The sequence below is a fragment of the Vulpes lagopus genome, chromosome 15, assembly GCF_018345385.1.
Source record: "Vulpes lagopus strain Blue_001 chromosome 15, ASM1834538v1, whole genome shotgun sequence".
In the NCBI taxonomy this organism is placed as follows: domain Eukaryota; kingdom Metazoa; phylum Chordata; class Mammalia; order Carnivora; family Canidae; genus Vulpes; species Vulpes lagopus.
The window spans coordinates 21870633-21893004 of NC_054838.1; the positions used below are offsets into that span (position 1 = coordinate 21870633).

Below are 22372 nucleotides of genomic sequence, written 5' to 3' on the forward strand. Positions count from 1 at the left end.
TGAGGCCTGGTTTGCAGACCTGAGCTTTATAGTTTTTTTCTGTAATGCTTAGGTCTATGATTCATCTTAAGTTAATTTTGCTCTGGAATATGGGTAGTCATCAAAGTTCATTTTCTCATACAATTATTTAGTTGTTACAGCTTTCCATTTCAGGAAGACTTTCTAATTCCCATTGCATTGCTTACATATCATCTTAATAAATCAATTGACCATATATGTATGACTTTATCTCAGTGTTTGATGGGTAACATAAAAACATAATGAATATTAGTCTTATTCTTAATTGAACAAATGAAAACACAGAATATCAAAATGTATGGAATACAAAAAAAAAAGCAATGGTTAAAATAAATCCATACTAGAAAATACATATATTCCAAAAGGAAAAGCTTGAAACCAATAATCAAAGCTTCCTTAATGAAGGAGTAAAAAGAACTGCAAATGAAACACCAAAGAAAGTAAAGGAAGGAAATGATAAAGATTGGATTAAAAGTCAAATACATTACAGTTAAAGAACAAGTGTCATCACTGTTAATTTGGATGACTTTTATGTCAACCTAGCTGTGGTTTTGAAAAAAAAAAAAGCCTTTAAGATAGAGCATGTGAATTCCCAATGATTAATACACAGAGTCCAAACTCCATCTCTACGAAAGGAAAGTATTGTCTACATGACCACAAACATTTGATAGATCACTGGTAGGATATATGACTCAGAAGAAAAATCTGTGCCACACGCTTACGAATTACCTTGTTTTTTACACCATAGACAATAGGGTTGAGTGCAGGTGGCACAAGGAGGTAGATAGTAGACAGAAGAATGTGGGTAGGGGGAGCAACATGTCCAAAACGGTGGCTGAAGAAGGAGAAGAAGGCAAGAATATAAAACTCAAGAAAAACAAAAATATGAGCTGTACATGTGTTAAATGCTTTGAGCCTTGCCTCCTTTTGGCGTAGATGAAAAACTGCCTGGAAAATAAGGATATAGGAAATGAGGATAAAAATCATGTCAAATCCCAGTATGGTAAAACCCACAAAAAGACCACATGCTTTATTGACTTGGGCATCTTCTGCAGCTAGCTTGACTACAGCCATGTGCTCACAGTAAGAGTGAGCAATCACAATGGAATGAAAAACATGCAATCTTTTGATTAGAATGGGTAACAGACCAACCAGCACTGTAGCTCGAATTGCCACTATTACTATCATGCGACACAGAATGGAAGATGTGAGGATGGATGTGTGTCTCAGTGGATCACAGATGGCAACATAGCGGTCAAAAGCCATGGCCAACAGAATGCCAGACTCCATGCACTGCAAGGCATGAATGAAGAACAACTGGGCTAGGCAGGTGTCAAAGGCCATGGAGCAAGATCTGAACCAGAAGATGGCCAACATCTTGGGAGCAATGGCTGCACAGAGTCCTATGTCAGTGGCTGCTAGCACTGCCAGGAAGATGTACATGGGCTGATGCAGGCTGTGTTCTGTAGGAATGATGATTAGTAAAATGATATTTCCCAAAAGAGCCACTAGGCACACAGCAAGGAAAGGAAACCCAATCCAAAACTGCACATGTTCTAGTCCAGGAATTCCAATCAAGATTACTGTTTCGGGGTTCAAATATGATGTATTGATAGATGCCATGGCGGTTGGTATTGTCTTCTTGCTGCAGGTTCTGACACCTTCAGAAGAAAATTTGAATGAGAAGTGGAAAGGCTTCATCCTTTACTATCATTCTACTATACTGAGCATTGGACGGGTAAGTTCAAGTCTTAGGACGGCAGATGGCCAGAATGTTATGATGAAGTTCAAAAGTACACGTTTGAATGGCAGAAGCAAACAATCCTGTAGACCATAACCAGAGCTAAAAAATGGGAAAATTTTGGAATCCCTGCCTTAACTCTTTTGGAAATGAAAACCATGAAACTGAGAAGACTGATTTTATATTTCTTAAGTTCTAGCCCAGTTTGCCTGAAAAGCCATCATTAGCTGTTCCTTCTTTACCTAGAGGCAAACTCAAATTCATTGCAGTTGGAAATTCTTCTGGTGCTGATGCCCAGAAGAAATCCTATTTATGTCACTGTGTGTGCATTAGTTTATAATCTTATGAGAGCCTTTAGTTTTAACTACATTACTCCTGGTGTAAGGGAGGGTATTATTTATCTCAGAGTTGTTGGCATTGGTTCTCAAAGAGGTTTGTTAGAAGAGTTTGTCTTCCTTATATTTTTTTTATCAAATATTTATTTTCATTTATCAAAATATTGAACAAACTACTGATTTTCAGGGCACAAAAAGTGGACCTTAGAGGAAATTTGAAGAGGGTGTTTGTCTTACAGATAAGGCCAGATGAAATTCATTCTTTAAATAATTAGTGCCCACTTATTTAGGTAGATTTGTGGATTAGGAAGTATGAAATAGGAGAAAAGAGAAGATTGCAGAGGTACCAAATTCAAGAAGAACGTACAGTTTAAAATAGGATGGTGTATTAAAAAAAAAAAAAAAGCAGAATCTGGTTAGTTTAGACCTGTTCTGAAGCTAGGTTACCATAATTATATTTTCTTCCCAGTGGTTAAATATCAGCAGATCATTAAACTCCTTGAGCTTTTGTTAAGATTACATATCCTATTTTGCATGGTAGACTCCTTACTTTTGCTTTTTGATATTTTTATGCTATACAATGAGTGATTAGCTATGATTTGGATCCCGAAGCATCTTTTAGTACAATGCCCAGCTCTTAATACCTCCCTAGTCCTACAGTCTTTCCAGATTTGAGTGATTTTCCTTTTAGGGGAATTCAAATCAATTTGACAAAACCTTTCTTTTTTCTCCCTTTGGCCTCAGTTTCATTAATTGCTCCCTAATATTTTAAACATTTCACATTTTGCTTTATTCTGTCCATGCCTCAACACTGATCCCAGTTGCTCCCACAGAGATTTCCTCAGATCTGACCTTCCATACGTGCTGGAAAAAAGAAATCCTTTATGAAGTAGTAGAAATCTCTATTTCTTTTTTTCTCTCAATGCCAATTTCTTGAAAAATATCAGATAAGTAGCTGTTTCATGGTCCCATAGAATACATGTATGTGGGTATAAAAAGGAGTTTTTGGTGAGATAATTCTTATATGAAAGAAAAAAAAATAATGGAAGGACATACCTCATTACCAGTGATGCTGCAACAATACTAATAAGTGGACTACAGTCACAATAGATAACTGTGAAAGCAATAAACATTGTTGTGAAAAATAATTTCCATTGACACCTCCCTGTGGTATCCAGGAGTATGTCATGGTGAAAATAGTGAAATATGTGAACATTATTGCTAATATTTATGTGCACAAGTTGCCAGAAATAATAGAAGCTGAAAGGGAAAAAGATCTTATAAATTAGAAATATCAGCATTTCCTTAAAAATCATTCAGAATGGACAAAGAAGATGTGGTATATGTATATAATGAAATATTACTCAGCCATTACAAGGAATGAAATTTTGCCATTTGCAACAATGTGAATGAAGCTACAGAGCATTTTGCTAAGTGAGATAAGTCAGAGAAAGACAAATACCATATGATTTCCCTCATATGTGGAATTTAAGAAACAAAACCAATGATCATAGGGGAAAAAAGAGTGAGAGAAACCAAGTTCTCTTAACTACAGAGAACAAATTGATGGTTACCAGAGGGGAGGTAGGTGGAAGAGATGGGTTAAGTAGGTGATGGGGAGTAAGGAGAGTGCTTGCTGTGATGAGCAACAGGGGTTGTACAGAAGTGTTGAATCACTATATTGTACACCTGAAACTAACATTACACTGTATGTTAACTAACTGGAATTGAAATAAAAACTTTTAAAAAACATTCAGTGATTGATAGAAAGCAAATATAAATGTTATACTTTACTTACTTGATGATAACCCCTTTATCATATTACTTTTCTTGTGTGATATTGTGACTTATAATAAAAAATATATATTTAGTCTCCATCCCCTTTCCTGGCACTGGGCTTCTAAAACTCTTGTCATTTTCTAAGTGATAAGAGCAGAGCAATGGGACCATCTTTTGTTGTAATAGTTGATCTTTTGTCCTCAGTTCTTGAAATAGCCCCAGAGCAATAAAGGTAAAAGGAGTGTCTTTTATTATTCCTATTAAGCACCTTTTAACCACACCTGAGTTTGTGTTAATAAGGAGATTTTTGGAAAGCCACTAGATAACCACAAGATGGGGCTGGTTGCCATAATAACGAAACTTGTGATTAGTGGTTGAAACTTTCAGTCCTTCCCTGAACTTCTGCAGAAGTAGGGGGTGCTGGAGACTGACTTAATCACTGATGATTTAATCAGCCACGCTTCTGTTTGAAGCTTCCATAAAAATCCCTAAGGTATGAGGTCTGGGAACTTCCAGTTTGCTGAACATGTAGAGTTTATGAGAGTGTGACATGCCCAGAGAGGTTATGTAAGTTCCATACTCCTTCCCATAGCTGGCAGTATGCAAAATCTTCCATCTGGCTGTTAAGTATACCATTTACCTGAGTTATGTAAGCCACTTTAACAAATTATCAAACTTGAGAAGGAGGTTATGGGAACCCCAGATTTTGTAGCCAAACTGGACATAAGTTCCCAGTATCCCAGTAGCCTAAGAGTCCACTATTTTAGGTAATCTAAAGCTAGTCTCTGAGATGGAAGGCAGTCTTACAGGACTGAGCTCTTAACCTGAGAAATCTGATGCTAATTCCAGGTAGTGTCAGAATTGAATTGAATATATAGGACACCCAAATGGTGTCTGCAGAAAATTGGAGAATTACTTATAAGGAATCCCCTACCACCGCCACTGCATACATGCACATCTAGTGTGAGAAGTGCTGGTGTGATTGTAGAGAGAAAAACAATGTGTATGCTTTCCTTTCACCTAGTACTCAGCAAGTAGTTAAAATCAAGGACCAGAAAGTCAGATGACCTGTCTACCTATTCTGGATCCTTTACCATTTATGGACTCTTGCTAAAGAGCCATACTTATTACTCACAGTTTACTTATAAGTTAAGGACACTAGCCTCATTTGGCTCAGTGTTAAACGAGCTCATATTGTATCAGGAATAATTCAAATGCTCGAAATATGATAGCTAATTAAAAGTCTGGTATTTTTGTCAAGGCAGAAACAGGCTGTGGAAGAGAGAAGAGAAGTTAAACAAAACACAGAGATATGAAAATTTTCTCATAATAGAAATGAAAACTCCATGAAAAAAGGAAATTTCTAGACTCTAAGAGCTTTCTTCCATCATCTCATATTAAGATTGGTCATTACTTCAAGTAGTCATCAAATAACACAATTGAAATAATAAAATGATAATCTAGTTTACAGACTTTTTATGCAATTAAAGTCATATGATTTTAAGTATTTAAGTATTATAAGTATTTAAAATACTTGTAATAATTACTTCCTCTTCACTGGATTTGAGTACATGGAACAAAAGTGGGAAAAATGAATGCATCTAGATTTCATTAAGTCCAATTTCTATGACAGACAACAAGTCATGAGCTCGATTATCCTTAGCTATTAAAAAGTAATCTAACTCTCATCACATAAGGAGTTGTCTTCTTCCTATTTTTTGAATGGAAGAAGAAGAAGAAAAGGTAATAATTGGTGATCTCCGAAAGGCAAGAGGGTAAAAAGGAGATTGTGGTGTCCTTTTTACTTTGCCTCAAAGAAGACTGAGCTGCTGGGATCAGATACTAAATATTTTCAAAGCATATGATTCTCCTATCTTTCCTTTACTTTCTACATTCCTCAAATACCTACCACATGGCAGTTTACTTCTAAATTATCATTTTTTGTTTTCAAATAACCAGGAAACGTTAGAATTAACAAGGAGCTAGTCAGTCAGAACCCAGAAATCTTGGGAACAACCGTTGCTTATGCCTTTGATTGCTTGGGATTCAGAAATACAAACTATGACTTAATTGCCTACAAAAATCTTTCAACTCTAAATTATGTTAATGTAGACCCTCATCTTTTAAAAATAAATTTAATCACAGAGAAAATATGGAAAGAGAAATTATTGAGTAAAACAAGATTTAAAACCCCTACTGTATCCGTTTTTACTAAAAGAAGGTGCCATCAAAATCCAGCTACCAGTTCCCAATTTGTAGGGACAACAACTTACCTGGAAGGAGCTGAGAGTTAGCCTGGCATATGAATGAGATGGTTGCATCAATTTGTTTTCATCAAAATTTCCAGTACATATTAATAGAAGAGTGGCTTGATATTCCCAAGTGCCTGGGTTGATTGCAAAGCATCACTATCCTTCTGATGCCCCCAGAGTATGATTATTCTTCTCATCCCAGTTGGCCATCCCAGTAGGCCAGGTGGTATCAAACCTAAAAAACAATGTCAGAAAGTGCTATGTTTTCTAGAAAAAGGAGCTTCCTCAGGATGAGAATTGGGTAATATCTGGTCTTGGATCACATTTAGAGCAAGTTAATCCTGCCACGAGGGGTTATATAATATAATTGTATTGTGCTTACAAATAGAGTTATGGCACCACCATCACCACCATCACCACTACTATTACTACTTTAATGAATGTCAGCCAACTCTGTTTCCCAAAAATTTATAGTAGCTTTCAGATATGAATGAAATTTGAATAATTTTTTCAGGAATTTTTTTTCAGGAAATTTTCCAATTTCCCTCTGTTAATTGACATATTAGATAATTTACCAGTATCACCTCTATGTCTCCATAGCAGTTGAGATCAATTGCAATGACAATTACAATGCTTATCTGATGGCATTCATGATCCATTCAAAATCCCCAGATAATAAGTTGCATAGAATATTATCCATAATATGTTTTCCCTTTCAGCAGTCTGGGGATATTTTAAATGTAGGCTATTCTTCTAACTTCAGAGTTTCAGTAGTTCACTCCCTTGCCATAGAAAGCCAATAATTCCCTGATTGCAGTGTGAGGCTAGCAAACTGCTTTCCTCTAGCAGACTCCCAGATAACAGAATTTTAGATCATAATGATCAGAATGTGGGCATGACTCTCCTGTAGATATTTTTTCCTCTGTATATGGCTCAACTGCCTGACATATTCCAGCTTCATGTGAAAATATCACTAGTTGGTTTATGTTCAGTGCTTTTAAGACAAGAGCCACTGTCCAGCTTCAGAATCATTCTTCCAGCCTTGGTATTTGTGCAAAAATCTATTTAATTGGAGAAGAAAATACTTGCAGACAGAGCAGTTGTCATCTTCAATCTTTTCTTTTTTTCCTCTCAGTTTTTTCCTCAGGAATCTGTCTATGTGTTGTTTATCTTTTTGGTTAGTCTAGCTCAGTTTCCACAGAATCATGTCTCATCAGTCCTCTATTGCTTCTTGTACAACAACTTAACCCCTGTCATTTCTCATACATGCATATGCAAATACTAAATTATTATAAAAATAATAATCTTCTCTTTTACCCAAAAATATTCAAGAGACTTTGCCCATTATATTTCATGACTAAGTTTGTCAGATAATAGTTTATATTCATTTATTCTTTTTTATAAACCACATTAATATGGATTCATGTTCATCTTTTTTATCTCTAGTGAAACCTGACCTGCAAAGAAACACATGTGCTTTTGGGCCAGGCAGTTCCACTATTTGGTATGCACTCAAGAGAAACAAATACATAAGTCCATAAGAAGATTTATATTATGATTTTTATAGCAGCTTTTGCATACTGGCCATTATCTAACATAGCCCATAAAAAGGACAATGGATCCTGAGCATTCAATTTGATGATATCTGGGAACCATCAGTATGTGTATACTGTTGTGTAACCATCATCTAGAATAAGATTGACAAAGATAAGATTTACTTTTTCTTAGATTTCTTTTACATTGAATCTTAAATTATAATTTGGATCAAATTAAGTAGAAAATGTAATGAAGAATTTAAGCAGAGGAATAGAATTGGCAAAAGAAGGGAGTCATGAAACAAGAAGGGATATATATACATGCTTCGATGTTATTTCAGTTCAAATATTGAGTGGAATCTTGTAGGAGATGCATTCAGAGAAAGAAATTGGTGGTAGAGTGTGCAATTATTATGTATATGTATGTGTACATATAATGACAAGTTTTAATCTTATTCTTTATAGAAGAGATAGCCCTTTTTTTTAAGAGATAGCCTTTGAATGATTGTTAACAGAACAAATATAATCATATTTTAATTGCATGATACTTTATTTGATTTTTTCCTAACTATATTGAAGGATAATTGGCAAATGTAATTGTATATATTTAAAGTGCACAATGTGATGATTTGATATACATATAATCATTGTGGAATGATTACCAAGATTAAGATAATTAACATATTCATTACTTCAGATAGTTAAATGTGTATGTAGTAAAATTGTTTAATTTCTACTCAGCAAATTTCAAGTATAAATACCATGTTATTAACTAGCTACCACATTGTCCATTAGATCCTCAGAGTTTATTTATCTCACAATTGAAAGTTTATACCCATTGACATATATCTACCATTTTCCCCTTCCCCAGGCCTGACATCTATTCTTTGTTTCCATGAACTTTTTTTTTTTTTTTTAAGATTCTAAATATAAGTGATACCATGCAATATTTATCTTTCTCTGTCTGGCTTCATTTAGCATAATGCCCTCCAAATTCATTCATTCATGTTGTTGCAAATGGCAGGATTTCTTTTTATGGTTGTATAATATTACATTGCACATATTCTTTATCCAATCACTCATTGACAAATACTTAGATTGTTTCCATATCTTGGCTATTGTAAATAATGCTACAATAGACATAGAACTACAGATAACTCTTTGAGATACTACTTTTGGTTCCTTTGGACATATACCCAGGAGTGTGATTGCTGAATCAAAAGGTAGTTCTCTTTTTAATTTATTACAACCTTCAGATTGTTTTCTTTTTTCTTTTTTAAGATTTTATTTAAATTCAAGTTAGTTAACATACCGTGTGATAGTTTGAGGTGTGGAATTTAGTGATTCGTCACTTACATACAACACTTACATCACCACACAAGCCCTCCTTAATCTCCATCAGCTATTTACCTATAGTCCCACCCAAGTCCCTTCTAGCAACTCTCAATTTGTTCTCTATAGTTAAAAGTTTGTGTCCTGATTTGCCTCTCTTTTTTCCCCCTATGTTCATATGTTCTGTTTCTTAAATTCAGATGTAAGTGAAATCATATAGTATTTGTCTTTCTCTGAGTTATTTCACTTGGGATAATACTCTCTACCTCCATCCATATCAGTGCAAATGGCAAGATTTCATTATTTTTTATGGCTGAGTAATATTCTAGTGTGTGTGTATGTGTGTGTCTGTGTGTGTGTGTGTGTGTGTACATCTTTATCCATTCATCAATTGATGCACATTTGGGCTCTTTCCATAATTTGGCTATTGGTGATAATGCTGCTGTAAACATTGGGGTATATGCACCCTTTCAAAGCTATATTTTTGTATCCTCTGGGTAAATATCCAGTAGTGAAATTGCTGGATCATAGGGTAGTTCTGTTTTTAATTTTTTGAGTAATTTTCATCATGTTTTTCAGAGTGGCTGCACCAGTTTGTATTCCCACCAACCATGTAAGAGAGTTCCCCTTTCTCCACACCCTCATCAATACCTGTTGTTTCCTATGTTGTTAATTTTAGCTATTCTGACTAGTGTGAGGTGATATCTCATTGTAGTTTTGATTTGCATTTCCCTAATGGTAAGTGATGTTAAGCATCTACTCATATGTCTGTGGGCCATCTGGATGTCTTCTTTGGAGAAATGTCTATCCATATCTTCTGCCCATTTCTTAGCTGGATTATTTGATTTTTTGGGTGGTGAGTTTGATAAGTTTTGTATAGATTTTGGACACTAACTCTTTATCAGATATGCCATTTGCAAATATCTTCTCCCATTCCAAAAGTTTCCTTTCCATTGTTTTTTTCTTTTCAGTTTTGTTGATTGCTTTCTTCTCTATGCAGAAGTTTTTTATCTTGATGAAGTCCCAATAGTTTCCTTTTGCTTTTGTTTCTCTTGTCTCTGGAGACATGTTTAGTAAGAAGTTGCTCTGGCCAAGGTCAAAGAGATTGCTGCCTGTGTCCTTCTCTAAGATTTTGATGATTTCCTCTCTCACATTTGTCTTTTATCCATTTTTATTTTATTTTTGTGTATGGTTTAAGAAAGTGGTCCAGTTTCATTCTTCTGCATGTCACTGTCCAGTTTTCCCAACACCATTTAAGAAACTTTTTTCCATTGGATTTTCTTTCCTGCTTTGTCAAAGATTAGGTGATCATATAATTGTGAGCCTATTTCTTGGTTTCCTATTCTGTTCCATTGATGTATGTTCCTATTTTTGTGTCGGTACCATACTGTCTTGATGACTATAGCTTTGTTACATGGCTTGAGGTCCGTAATTGTGACGCCTCCAGCTTTGCTTTGCTTTTTCAAGATTTCTTTGACTATTCGGGGTCTTTCATGAAAGGTTGTTTGAAAAGACAAACAACAATTTGGGGATTGTTTGTTCTATCTCTGAAAAATGCTGGGGGTATTTTGATAAAGATTTAATTAAACGTGTAGATTGCCTTGGACAGTGTAGATATTTTAACAGTATTTATTCTTCTAATCCATGATCATGGAATTTTTTTTTCATTTCTTTATATCATCTTCAATTTCTCTCATTAAGGCTTTATAGTATTTCAGAGTACAGATCTTCTACCTAATTGGTTAGGTTCATTCCTAGGTAATTTATGGCTTTTCATGCAATTGCAAATGGGATTCATTCCTTGATTTCTATTGGTGAATAGAAATGCAACAGATTTCTGTACATTGATTTTGTATACTGAGACTTGCTGAATTTGTATATCAGTTCTAGCAATTTTTTGATGGAGTCTTTTGGGTTTTCTATATAGAGTATCAATCTACAACTAGTGTAGATTCAATATTTGCAAATCAATCAACATGATGCACCACATTAATAAAAGAGAGTAAGAACCATATAGTCCCCTCAATAGATGCAAAAAAAAAAAAAAAGCATTTGACAAAGTACAACATCCCTTCATGACAAAAAACCCTCAACAAAGTAGGGATAGAGGGAATATACCCCACCATGATAAAGGCCATATATGAAAACACACAGTTATTATCATCCACAATGGGGAAAAACTGAGAGCTTCCCTGATAAGGTCAGTAGCACAACAGGGATGTCCACTCTCACCACTGTTGTTCAACATAGTTCTAGAAGTCCTAGCCTCAGCAATCAGACAACAAAAAGAAAAGGCATCTGTACTGGCAAGGAAGAATTCAAATTTTAATTAAAGGCACATTTGTTTTAAAAATAATTTTTATTTATTCACTTGAGAGGGAGAGAGACAGAGAGAGCACAAGCAGGGAGAGAGGCAGAGGAAAAAGGAGAAGTGGATTCCCGGAAGAGTAGGGAGCCTGACGTTGAGCTTGATCCTAGGACCAGAGGATCATGACTTGAGCCAAAGGCAGATGCTTAACCATCTGAGCCACCCAATGCCCCTAATGGCATACTTTTTAATTATTACTTTATCATTTGTGCTATATGTTGGTTTATTTTATATAGTTATTAACTTATGACATTCTTGAAGAATTTTTACTTTACTCTGTAAATTTTACTTTTAGATTGTTTTCTGTGTTATCAAAGTTTAAGATTGCCTTATGCCAGTGTTCTCTTCTAAGCTGCCACTCCAGAAAATGCTAGGATTTTTCATCCCTCTACTGGTAAGATTTTATAGTATATGTGTAGCTGAATTTATTAAGTATAAGACTGTATTGTATTGTATTTTCAGTACTTTTCTACTGAGTCATTTTTTTGTCTTGAATGCAAATGAAAATAAATTGGTTGGAACTGGAAGGTATTATGTGAGCCAAATAAGCCAATCAGAGAAAAATAATTATCACATGGTTTTATGCATATGTGAAATATAAGAAATAGCACAGATGCTCATAGGGAAAGGGAGGAAAATTGAATGGGAAGTCATCAGAGAGGGAGAAAAACCATGAGAGACTCTTAACTCTGGGAAACAAACTAAGGGATGCTGGAGGGGAGGTGGGGTGAGGGGGTAACAACTGGATGATGGGCATTAAGGAGGGCATGTGATGCGATGAACACTTGGTGTTATATGGAATATAAATTATTGAACTCTACATCTGACACTAATAATGTACTATATGTTGACTAATTGAATTTAAACAAACAAAAAAAGAAAAGAAATTTGGAGTGGAAATGAGAAATCTATTCCACAGTCAGGCCAATACATGTCCTTAGAGTAAGAGTTTCAGTTTTTCTTGAAGTGTTTTTTTTTTTAACTACATTTAGGTAGAGGTGAAATTTCCAAAACTACCAGAAAGGAGGTGTAAATGCTTCTAATACATGAGAATATTTTGAGGGAGGTTGTACTATACTGAAGTATTAAGCTTAAAAATTGAAATACATCATGTACTAATGTAAAGAATCACCACATATTATGTGTACCTTATCTTGATATATTATTATACATTCCTTCTTCTTAAATTATTATAATTCATTTTGCTTAAAGTGAAATCTACAAAACAATGAGGTGATATTCATTATGTTCTCTTACAAACACATTGAAAAATACATTATAGCCTTTGTCAAAGCATTCGGGAGGAACTGGGGACAATTAAAACTTTAAAGTCTCTACGAAAATGGGCAGTTTGGGTAGCCTAGGTGGCTCAGCGATTTAGCACCGCCTTCAGCCCAGGGGCTGATCCTGGAGACCTGGGATTGAGTCCCACGTCAGGCTCCCTGCATGGAGCCTACTTCTTCCTCTGCCTGTGTCTCTGCCTCTCTCTCTCTCTTCTTTTTCTCTCTCTCTCTCTCTTTCTCTGTGTATTCTCATGAATAAATAAATAAATCTTGGATACTAGCCCTTTATCTGATAGGTCATTTGCAAATATCTTCTCCCATTCTGTCGGTTGTCTTTTAGTTTTGTTGACTTTCTTTTGCTGTGCAGAAGCTTCTTATCTTGATGAAGTCCCAATAATTCATTTTTGCTTTTGTTTCTCTTGCCTTCATGGATGTATCTTGCAAGAAGTTGCTGTAGCCAAGTTCAAAAAGGGTGTTGCCCGTGTTCTCCTCTAGGATTTTGATGGAATCTTGTCTCATATTTAGATCTTTCATCCATTTTGAGTTTATCTTCGTGTATGGTGTAAGAGAAATTTCACAGAGGAAGACATAGACATGGCCAACAAGCACATGAGAAAATGCTCTGTATCACTGGCCATCAGGGAAATACAAATCAAAACCACAATGAGATACCACCTCACACCAGTGAGAATGAGGAAAATTAACAGGACAGGAAACAACAAATGTTAGAGAGGATGTGGAGAAAGGGGAACCCTCTTACGCTGTTGGTGGAAGTCTGAACTGGGACAGCCACTGGAAAACTGTGTGGCGGTTCCTCAAAGAGTTGAAAATAGACCTGCCCTACGACCCAGCAATGCACTGCTGGGGATTTACCCCAAAGATACAGATGCAGGGAAACTCTGGGACACCTGCACCCCAATGTTTCTAGCAGCAATGTCCACAATAGCCAAACTGTGGAAGGAGCCTCGGTGTCCATCGAAAGATGAATGGATAAAGAAGATGTGGTCTATGTGTACAATGGAATATTCCTCAGCCATTAGAAATGACAAATACCCACCATTTGTTTTGACATGGAGGGACGTGGAGGGTATTATGCTGAGTGAAATATGTCAATTGGAAAAGGACAAACATTTGGGGAATATAAAAATTAGTGAAAGGGAATAAAGGGAAAGGAGTGAAAATATCAGTGAGGGTGACAAAAAATGAGAGACACCTAACTCTGGGAAATGAACAAGGGGTAGTGGAAGGGGAGGTGGGCGGAGGTTGGGGTGACTGGGTGATGGGCACTGGCACTGAGGGGGCACTTGGCGGGATGAGCACTGGGTGTTATTCTGTATGTTGGCAAATTGAACACCAATAAAAAATAAAATTATTATTGTTAAAATTTTTTTAAATGAATAAATAAATAAAATCTTAAAAATAAAAGAAAATGGCAGTTAAAGGCTCCACATGCTTATGTATATCACCGTATTATTAGATAACTGATTCCCATTTTTTTTAATTTTAGGTAGTAGATAAACTACATGAACCCTGCAGTGATGTAAATCCCATTGTATCTGGTTTCTAGCCACTTGGAGCCTGACCATTATTGTTCACTAAAGTAGGAGACCAAACAAAACATTGAGACAGCCCCATGGCAATTAGTTCAAGATATTCAATATATCTACTTATATTATTACCAGAGGAGCAAAGAAGGAAAATGAACTGATTCCTGCTTACCACTCTTCATTGGGAAAGAAAGTGTTGGCTTACACTAAAAACTGCCAAAAAACACTAATCAAAGCAGACTCTAAAAAATTATTTCCCAGGTTCTTTTTTTTTTTTTTTTTTTTAATTTATTTATGATAGTCACAGAGAGAGAGAGAGGCAGAGACACAGGCAGAGGGAGAAGCGGGCTCCATGCACCGGGAGCCCGATGTGGGATTCGATCCCGGGTCTCCAGGATCGCGCCCTGGGCCAAAGGCAGGCGCCAAACCGCTGCGCCACCCAGGGATCCCAATTTCCCAGGTTCTTATCTACCATGGTATGACATTCACTTCTATTAGAAACCCATCATGTTCACAACAGAATGGTGTTGGTAAACAAGATGAAGGCTCGTGTGGAGGCTGTACAGATAACTGCCAAAACTTAAAATAACTCCAACAGATGGGATGATTCTGGATTTGAATATATAACATCAGTTTTCCTTTATTAAGAATAAAAATTGCACTCTCAAGGCTCTTTATTTAATTCTAATTTACCTGTGAGTGGGCTGACATTTAATACTTAGATCATCTTTGGGGGAGAGTTGAGGGAAGGGTTGATTGTTTTTTAAAACTTTCTGAGCTATTTCCCTAAGATTATCTTCATTAGGTAAAATGGGGAAATTAGGAAATTTGAAAATAAATTTGAAAAAAAGATTTGACTATATATTCTGGAGAAGGATATTATAGTACTGTTATATACTCCAAAATTTATCTGGATGTTTACAATATATAATTGGAATAAGCTTGGACTTACCAGTAGATGCTTTATGCAGAATTCTGTTATGTTATACGAACACCAAGGTTAATTAGAGAAACTTGCAAACATTAAATTATAGGGACCCGCCTGCCAGTCTCCTGATGTCTCTTTTCCTCAAGAATAATGAGCTACCACAGTCAGAGGCTGCAGCCTTTCAACAAAACTAATGAGAACTTAAAAACAGATTTAAAATAATATCAAGTATTAATATGGAGGTAGGGTTAATATTGTCACTGGATGCAGCTCTTTATCCCTAAAGATCAAGGAGTATAGTGTTCCTTACTTGCCAGTAAATACTTGGATCACACACTCTCTGATTTGCTTAGTCCTTACTCCATAGATGGATGATAGGATTGAGAGCTGGTGGAAGGACCACACAGATGTTGGCAACAAGAATGTGGATATAAGGGGATATTTTTCTGCCAAATCGGTGAGTAAGGAAGGAGAAAAGAGAGGGTGTATAGAAAACAAACATGACTGCAGCATGAGAGGTACAAATGCTCAGTGTCTTGTGACGGGCCTCTTGTGATTTGAGGCGGAATACGGCACACAGGATGGAGCCATAGGAGATTCCAACCAGTACCAGGACAAGAACGAGGAAAGAAGCAACAAAGAGACCATAGATAGCATTGATTTGAATGCTGGTACAAGCCAACTTGGCAATGCCCATGTGCTCACAGTAGGTGTGGGCAATAATGCGGGCATTGCAGAAGGGTAGACAGTAGATTAGATAGATCATGGGCAATGTGAGCACAACTGTACTCAGTACAACACCCACTCCAATTCCTGACAGCACTCGGACTGTCAGGATGGTTGTGTAGTGGAGGGGGACGCAGATAGCAACATAGGGGTCAAAGGCCTTAGCCAGCAGAACAGCAGACTCCATTCCTGTGAAGGTGTGTATCAGAAACATCTGGGCCACGCAAGCTCCAAAGCCAATTTCATGAGCATTAAACCAAAAGATACCCAACATTTGTGGTACTGAGGTTGTGGAGAGGGCCAGGTCTATGGCTGATAGAATGACAAGGAAGAAGAACATTGGATCCCGGAGGGTTCTTTCTGTCCATATGACTATCAAGATTGTGACATTGCCTATGAGAGCAATAAAGTAAATACAACAGAAGGGCAATGAAATCCAGGCATGGGCAGTTGCAAGCCCTGGAACACCTAAAAGAAAAAATGTGGATGGATGAAACATGGTTGTATTTTGATGGGTCATTCTGGATTTGGCTGGAATAGGAGATATGTATGGTCTGTTCCTAGAAGAAGTGCAAGAGAAGGCAGTGATATTGTTTCCTACCCATTTTCTTAAACTGAATTTACCAAAAGGAAGATCCCTAATACTGGACACAATTAAATTCAAGGAATGTATCATTTATGATGATTACTAGCATAGTCAATGCTTAAAGATAATATGACATCTTAAGTTCTGTAGCAAAATATTTTATATTCTGGTACTTTATTTCATGAGTAAAGAATGGTATCTGGCTTAATATGAAATGTAATGACTTCCCAGATTGAGGATGTTGAGGACAAACAACAAATAAAAGCAAAGACAAAAATGTGTAGATACACACTTTATGTAAGTGGCCACACTTACATAAACAGATAAAAAAAGCTATACATATATAATGATACCTTACATGTCAAATGCCTTCAGTATGTTTTATTTAATACTACTTTTTACATGCATTCAAATATAAAAAGTCACCATCGAAACCAACAGGTATTTCTCACTAAAACATCCAGTAAACATTTGTAGATCAACACCATTAAACAAAGCTTAAATGGAGACAAGCACAGGCATTCTTTTTTTTTTTTTTTTTTTTTTTAAGCACAGGCATTCGACAAGAACAACTTAGACCCGGGACATTTCTTACTAGAACAATGTGAATCCCTTTGTTGCTTAGATCATAGTAAATAAAGCATGAGGTAACAAAGATAACTTGAGCATAAGGCAACAAAGGGTTTGCCCTATTCTATACAAGGGGAACATTCAAGAGAAATAAGAGTCAGGTAAGTTGAAATAAAGGTGTTTGAGGGAAGAACTGATCATGGACATACCTCTCCCAGGTCAGGAATAATTAATACAGTTTTAACTTTACCCTGAGCAAATATCCAGGGGATTTTTACCCTATCTCCGATAATACATGCTTAACAGAGAAAATCAGATGAAACCAAGAAAGAGGTGGAAATTTGGGGGAAGCAGTAAGGCATGGGGTGGGGGGAAATAAAAGAGGGAAGAAACATGGGAGGCTAGATGGAAAATAGGAAAGAGTAAATGAAAGAAAGAGTAATAAAAATTTCAGTCCTTCTTTAAATTTACGGTAACTGGAGAAAATAAAAACCCCAAATTATGATAAATCTATCTTCTTGAATATCCTTAGGAATACTGACAAACTGGCTAACTGAGATCTTCTGACAGCAGTAAGAAGATGCTGAAGTCCCTCTTCCAAGACTCTTTGTTCCCTGCTGCCTCCTTTGGTGTTTGCTGTTTGAGCTTACTTTCAGCCACAGTCCTATTCTAACTTGGATTTTTCTCCTGCAAGAAGGGCCATTATCTTTACTATCCTGTGGTTGTCAGAGAGAATAAGAATTACAAAGTACTAAAACAGTCTCCATGTTTCCTATTACTGAGTACTGAGTGAATAATGTGGTAGAGGTTGTCATCAAAGACCTCACTCTTGGTCAGTAGCCTATAGAGCAGAGCCCTGGTAGATGCACAATATTCCTTTATAAAAATTAATTAAAACCTCCTTCTTACCTATGAGCAAAGAGATTCTGGCTAAGGCTCACTTAGATTCCTTGGTCAACATATAACCTATCTCCAGCAGGAATGAGAACTACTGTTCCTATTATGCCTATCAAATAGAGTTTGAACCTTCCTGCCTTTCATCTCCTAAGGGACAGCTCTGAAAATAAACCCAAATCATTATCACCTTATGGCCACGGCTTTTAGAACCATGATCTCAAAGTCTCCTTGGTAAGGGCTGACATTATTCTCCAGGAAGCAGACTAAAGAGAAACACACAAAAAGAGATACTATCAAAATATATACACATATACGTACACAAAATATACACACAATAAATACTGAGTATATTCAAGTGATTGTAAATTTGCATGTAGTGTTTTTCGACATTACTCTTCTCTAAAATCAGGGCAAGATATTTCTGATGTCTATGCTTCCCCTTCAAACATGCTTATATTTGTGTAGAAAAAGAAAGTTCCTGATTTCCCAAGTTATTGAGTTGTTAATATTATTCTTAAGAAGTTATCTTGCCTTATTTACTGTTACTTCTATCTACACATGCAGGGGTCTTAGAAGGTTTAAAGTAGTTTCTGTCCCATAACATTTAAAACACATCCTAGCTCCAAATTATGATCACCCATCTACTTTACCACACCTTGTTTCTCTTTGCTGTTTCATATATAAACATGTTTCTGTGAATAATATTCCCTCATTTCTGTTTCCATAATAGCTGGACTACACTTGTTCTTTTCCCCCCATCCCTTCCTTCTGGTCTTCTTCCTTCCTTTCCCCTTCCTTCTTTCCTCTCTTTTTTGGATTATAGCCATTGTAATGGTGTGAAGTCATCTCACTGTGGTTTTAATCAGAGATTTTGAGCGTCTTTTTACATGTTAATTGGCCACATGTAGATCTTCCTGGGAGAGGACTAATATAGGCAGGTACCTTAACAATATCATGTCTTCCAATCTGTGACCTGGGACATCTTCCTATTTATTGGTGTCTTTTTAAATTCCTCTCAGCAAAGTTTTCCAGGTTTTAGTATGCAAATCTCTCACTTCCTTGATTAAGTTTATTCCTAAATATTTTATTCTTTTTGATCCTATCTCCAAACTGTTACCACCATCTACTTTACCACACTATTTGGGTATTTTATTTTTCCATAAACTGCATTATTTTCTAATTTCCTTTTTGGTATGTTATTTGTTAGTGTTTAAAAATGCAGTTGGGGGCACCAGGGTGGCCCAGTGGTTGAGCATCTGCCTTTGACTCAGGTCTTGATCCTGGGGTCCTGGGATCCTGCTTCTCCCTCTGCCTATGTCTCTGCCTCTCTGTGGGTCTCTCATGAATAAATAAATAAAAATCCTTAAAAAATGCAACTAAATTTTGATGGTTGAGTTTGTATCCTGAATTTTTACTGAATTTGTTTGTTATTTCTAAACTTTTTTTGGTGAAATGTTCAAGGTTTTTGCATATAAGTTCATGTCACCTGAGAACAGATACTTTTACACTTTCCTTTCCAATTTGGATGTCTTTAATTCCTTTTCCAATTTTTTAAAAGTAGACTCTATGCAGGGCTTGAATTCACTACCCTAATTACTGTAGTTTTAACTGAACATTTTTTAGATGATTCTATTTTATAGCATATCAATTGTACTTCTTTTTCTTTTCTTTTTTCTTTTCTTTTCTTTTTTTTAACTTTTCTGTTTTTTAACTCTTTTTAGTTATTGCCCTAGACTTTGTATTATACATTTACAACCAGTCCAAGTCTACTTTCAAATAACACTACACCACTTCACTATGCAAGCACCTTATAATAACAAATAACCTTAATACCTCTCTCCGTGCCTTGTATCATTGCTGGCATTCATTTTGTTTACACGTGTATATGGGTATGTATTTATCTAACAGGTGTAACTTTGCTCAAAATAATTATAACAACTATGTGTAAATATAGTTGTCCCACAGTCGTTGGACATTGCTTGCATGTTTTCTTTCTTTCTTTCTTTCTTTCTTTCTTTCTTTCTTTCTTTCTTTCTTTCTTTCTTTCTTCTTTCTTTCTTTCTTCTTTCTTTCTTTCTTTCTTTCTTTCTTTCTTTCTTTCTTTCTTTCTTTCTTCTTTCTTTCTCTTCTTTCTTTCTTTCTTTCTTTCTCTTCTTTCTCTTCTTTCTTTCTTTTCTTTCTTTCTTTCTTCTATCTTTCTTTCTTTCTTTCTTATTTTGTCTCATTTCTTTTTGGTTCTTTCTCTTTTTTTGTTCTCATTTCTTTCTGGTTTTGGATGTTTCTATTGAGGTATTCTCATGATTAGAGATTCTTTATTTAGCTTTGTCCAGTCTACTAATAATTGTTTTTCTTCATTTCTCTTACTATTTTTGAACTTTAGCATTTATTTTTGGTTCTCTCCATCTGTCTGCTTTCATGGCCCATTTGTTCTTACATGTTGTGTGTTTTGTCCAATAGAGCCCCTAGTATATTAAAAATAGCTTTTAAAATTCATGGTCTGATAATTCCAACATCTCTGCCATACCTAAGTTTGGTTCTGACTTTTGCTCTTTCTCTACAAACTGTGTTTTTTTACTTTTAGTATGTCTTGTAATTTCTTCCTGATAGCAGGACTTGATGTCTTCAGTTAGAAAACTGCCATAAAGGGATGCCTGGATAGCTCAATAGTTGGGAATCTGCCTTAGGCTCAGGGCGGGACCCCAGGTTAGGGGACTGAGTCCCACATTGGGCTCCTTGTGGGAAGCCTACTTCTCCATCTTTCTGTATCTCTGCCTCTCTCTGTGTGTATCTCATAAATAAATAAATAAATAAATAAATAAATAAATAAATAAATCTTTCAAGAAAAAAGAAAGAAGAAAGAAAGAAAGAAAGAAAGAAAGAAAGAAAGAAAGAAAGAAAGAAGAAAGAAAGAAAGAAAGCACCTTTAGTAATGTGATAGTTGGATGTAGGGAGAGGGGAGATATTCTGCTGATATATGATTAGGTTTCAGTTTTTTAGTAAACCTTTGCATCTAAATACTAAAATTTCTGTGTTATACTTAGTTTCTCCCTCATTCTCCTTAGGAAGAACCAGGTGTCTAGGCTGGACTGAAGATGGCTATTTTCCTTTTCCCACCTGGAAGGTGAGAACCAGCTAGAATTGTGTGTTTCCCTTTGTCCAAGCAAGTTAAACCCTGATAAAATCCTAGCATGTTAGGGTTTGGTTAACTAGTTTTTCTTAAAGGCAGACCTTGTTAAGAACAGAATGCTCTAGTATATTCAAAATGGTTTGCTTTCCCCTCCCCCTGCTGGAAGCATGAGAGAATTTTTCTTTAGTGACACTGTGAGGACCTGCTGAGCTCCTTAAGTAGAACTCACAAAACAGTAGGGACCCATCAATGACTGGCTTCCCCTGGAGTTTATCTTTCAGGCTTGCCTATACTAAGTCTCTAGCCATTAGTCAATTATAGTTTGTATTTTCTTATCCTCGCTGCTTCCCATGGAGATTCTGCTCTGGTATATTATGATTTTTCTGTCTTAACTTACTGGACTCTTTAATGTTGGGGGCAACAGTTTGCCCTGTAACCTTGCTTCTCTTATGGGTCTAATAAGAATTGCTGACTTGCCAATTAATTCAGCTTTTTACTTTTAGGTCAAAGTGTGAACTTCAGCTTCTTACATATCAGACTGGAAAACTGAAGCCTGGACCCAGTTGTTTTTTGTTTGTTGGTTGGTTGGTTGGTTGGTTGGTTTTGTTTTGTTTTTTTTTTTTTAATTTTTTTATTGGAAAAACATTTTTATTGGAGTTCAATTTGCCAACATATAGCATAACACCCAGTGCTCCTCCCACCAAGTGCCCCCCTCAGTGCCCATCACCCAGTCACCCCAAACCCCCACCCACCTCCCCTTCCACTACCCCTTGTTCATTTCCCAGAGTTAGGTGTCAGTGAGGGTGACAAAACATGAGAGAAACCTAACTCTGGACTCAATTGTTTTTTTTTGTTTGTTTGTTTTTATTTATGATAGTCACAGAGAGAGAGCGAGGCAGAGACACAGGCGGAGGGAGAAGCAGGCTCCATGCACCGGGAGCCTGACGTGGGTTTCGATCCCGGATCTCCAGGATCGCGCCCTGGGCCAAAGGCAAGCGCCAAACCGCTGCGCCACCCAGGGATCCCTGGACTCAATTGTTTTAATCCACTCTACCACTCTTTGGTTTGACTGGGGATTTTAAAACAGTTACATTTAAAATAACTATTTATAGTGAAGGATTTACTATTATCATTTTATTGTTTTCTGTATTTCTTATAACTTTTTTGTCCCTTGTTTCTTCTCTTACTGCCTTCTTTTGTGTTTACTTAATTTTTTAATGACAGTTTTTGATTCCTTGACATTTCCTTTTGTGTATATTTGACAAATATTTTCTTTGTGATTGCCAGAGGGATTACATGTAACATCCTAAAGTTATAATAATGTATTTTAAACTGATTACAACTAAAC

The 22372-nt window shown here is 36.2% G+C and overlaps 2 protein-coding genes across 2 annotated transcripts; both read right to left on the reverse strand.

The window, feature by feature from the left end:
• Positions 1-690: 690 nt before the first annotated feature.
• On the reverse strand, positions 691-1641 carry LOC121475945 (olfactory receptor 52A1-like). The gene has a single exon (XM_041729623.1). It carries the CDS (start codon positions 1639-1641, stop codon positions 691-693), a length of 951 nt encoding a protein of 316 aa, XP_041585557.1.
• A 13783-nt stretch (positions 1642-15424) lies between these two features.
• On the reverse strand, positions 15425-16364 carry LOC121476584 (olfactory receptor 52J3-like). Its single transcript, XM_041730674.1, is given in 2 exon segments — positions 15425-15487; positions 15489-16364. Coding segments are annotated over 2 exon segments (939 nt in total).
• Positions 16365-22372: the final 6008 nt, after the last annotated feature.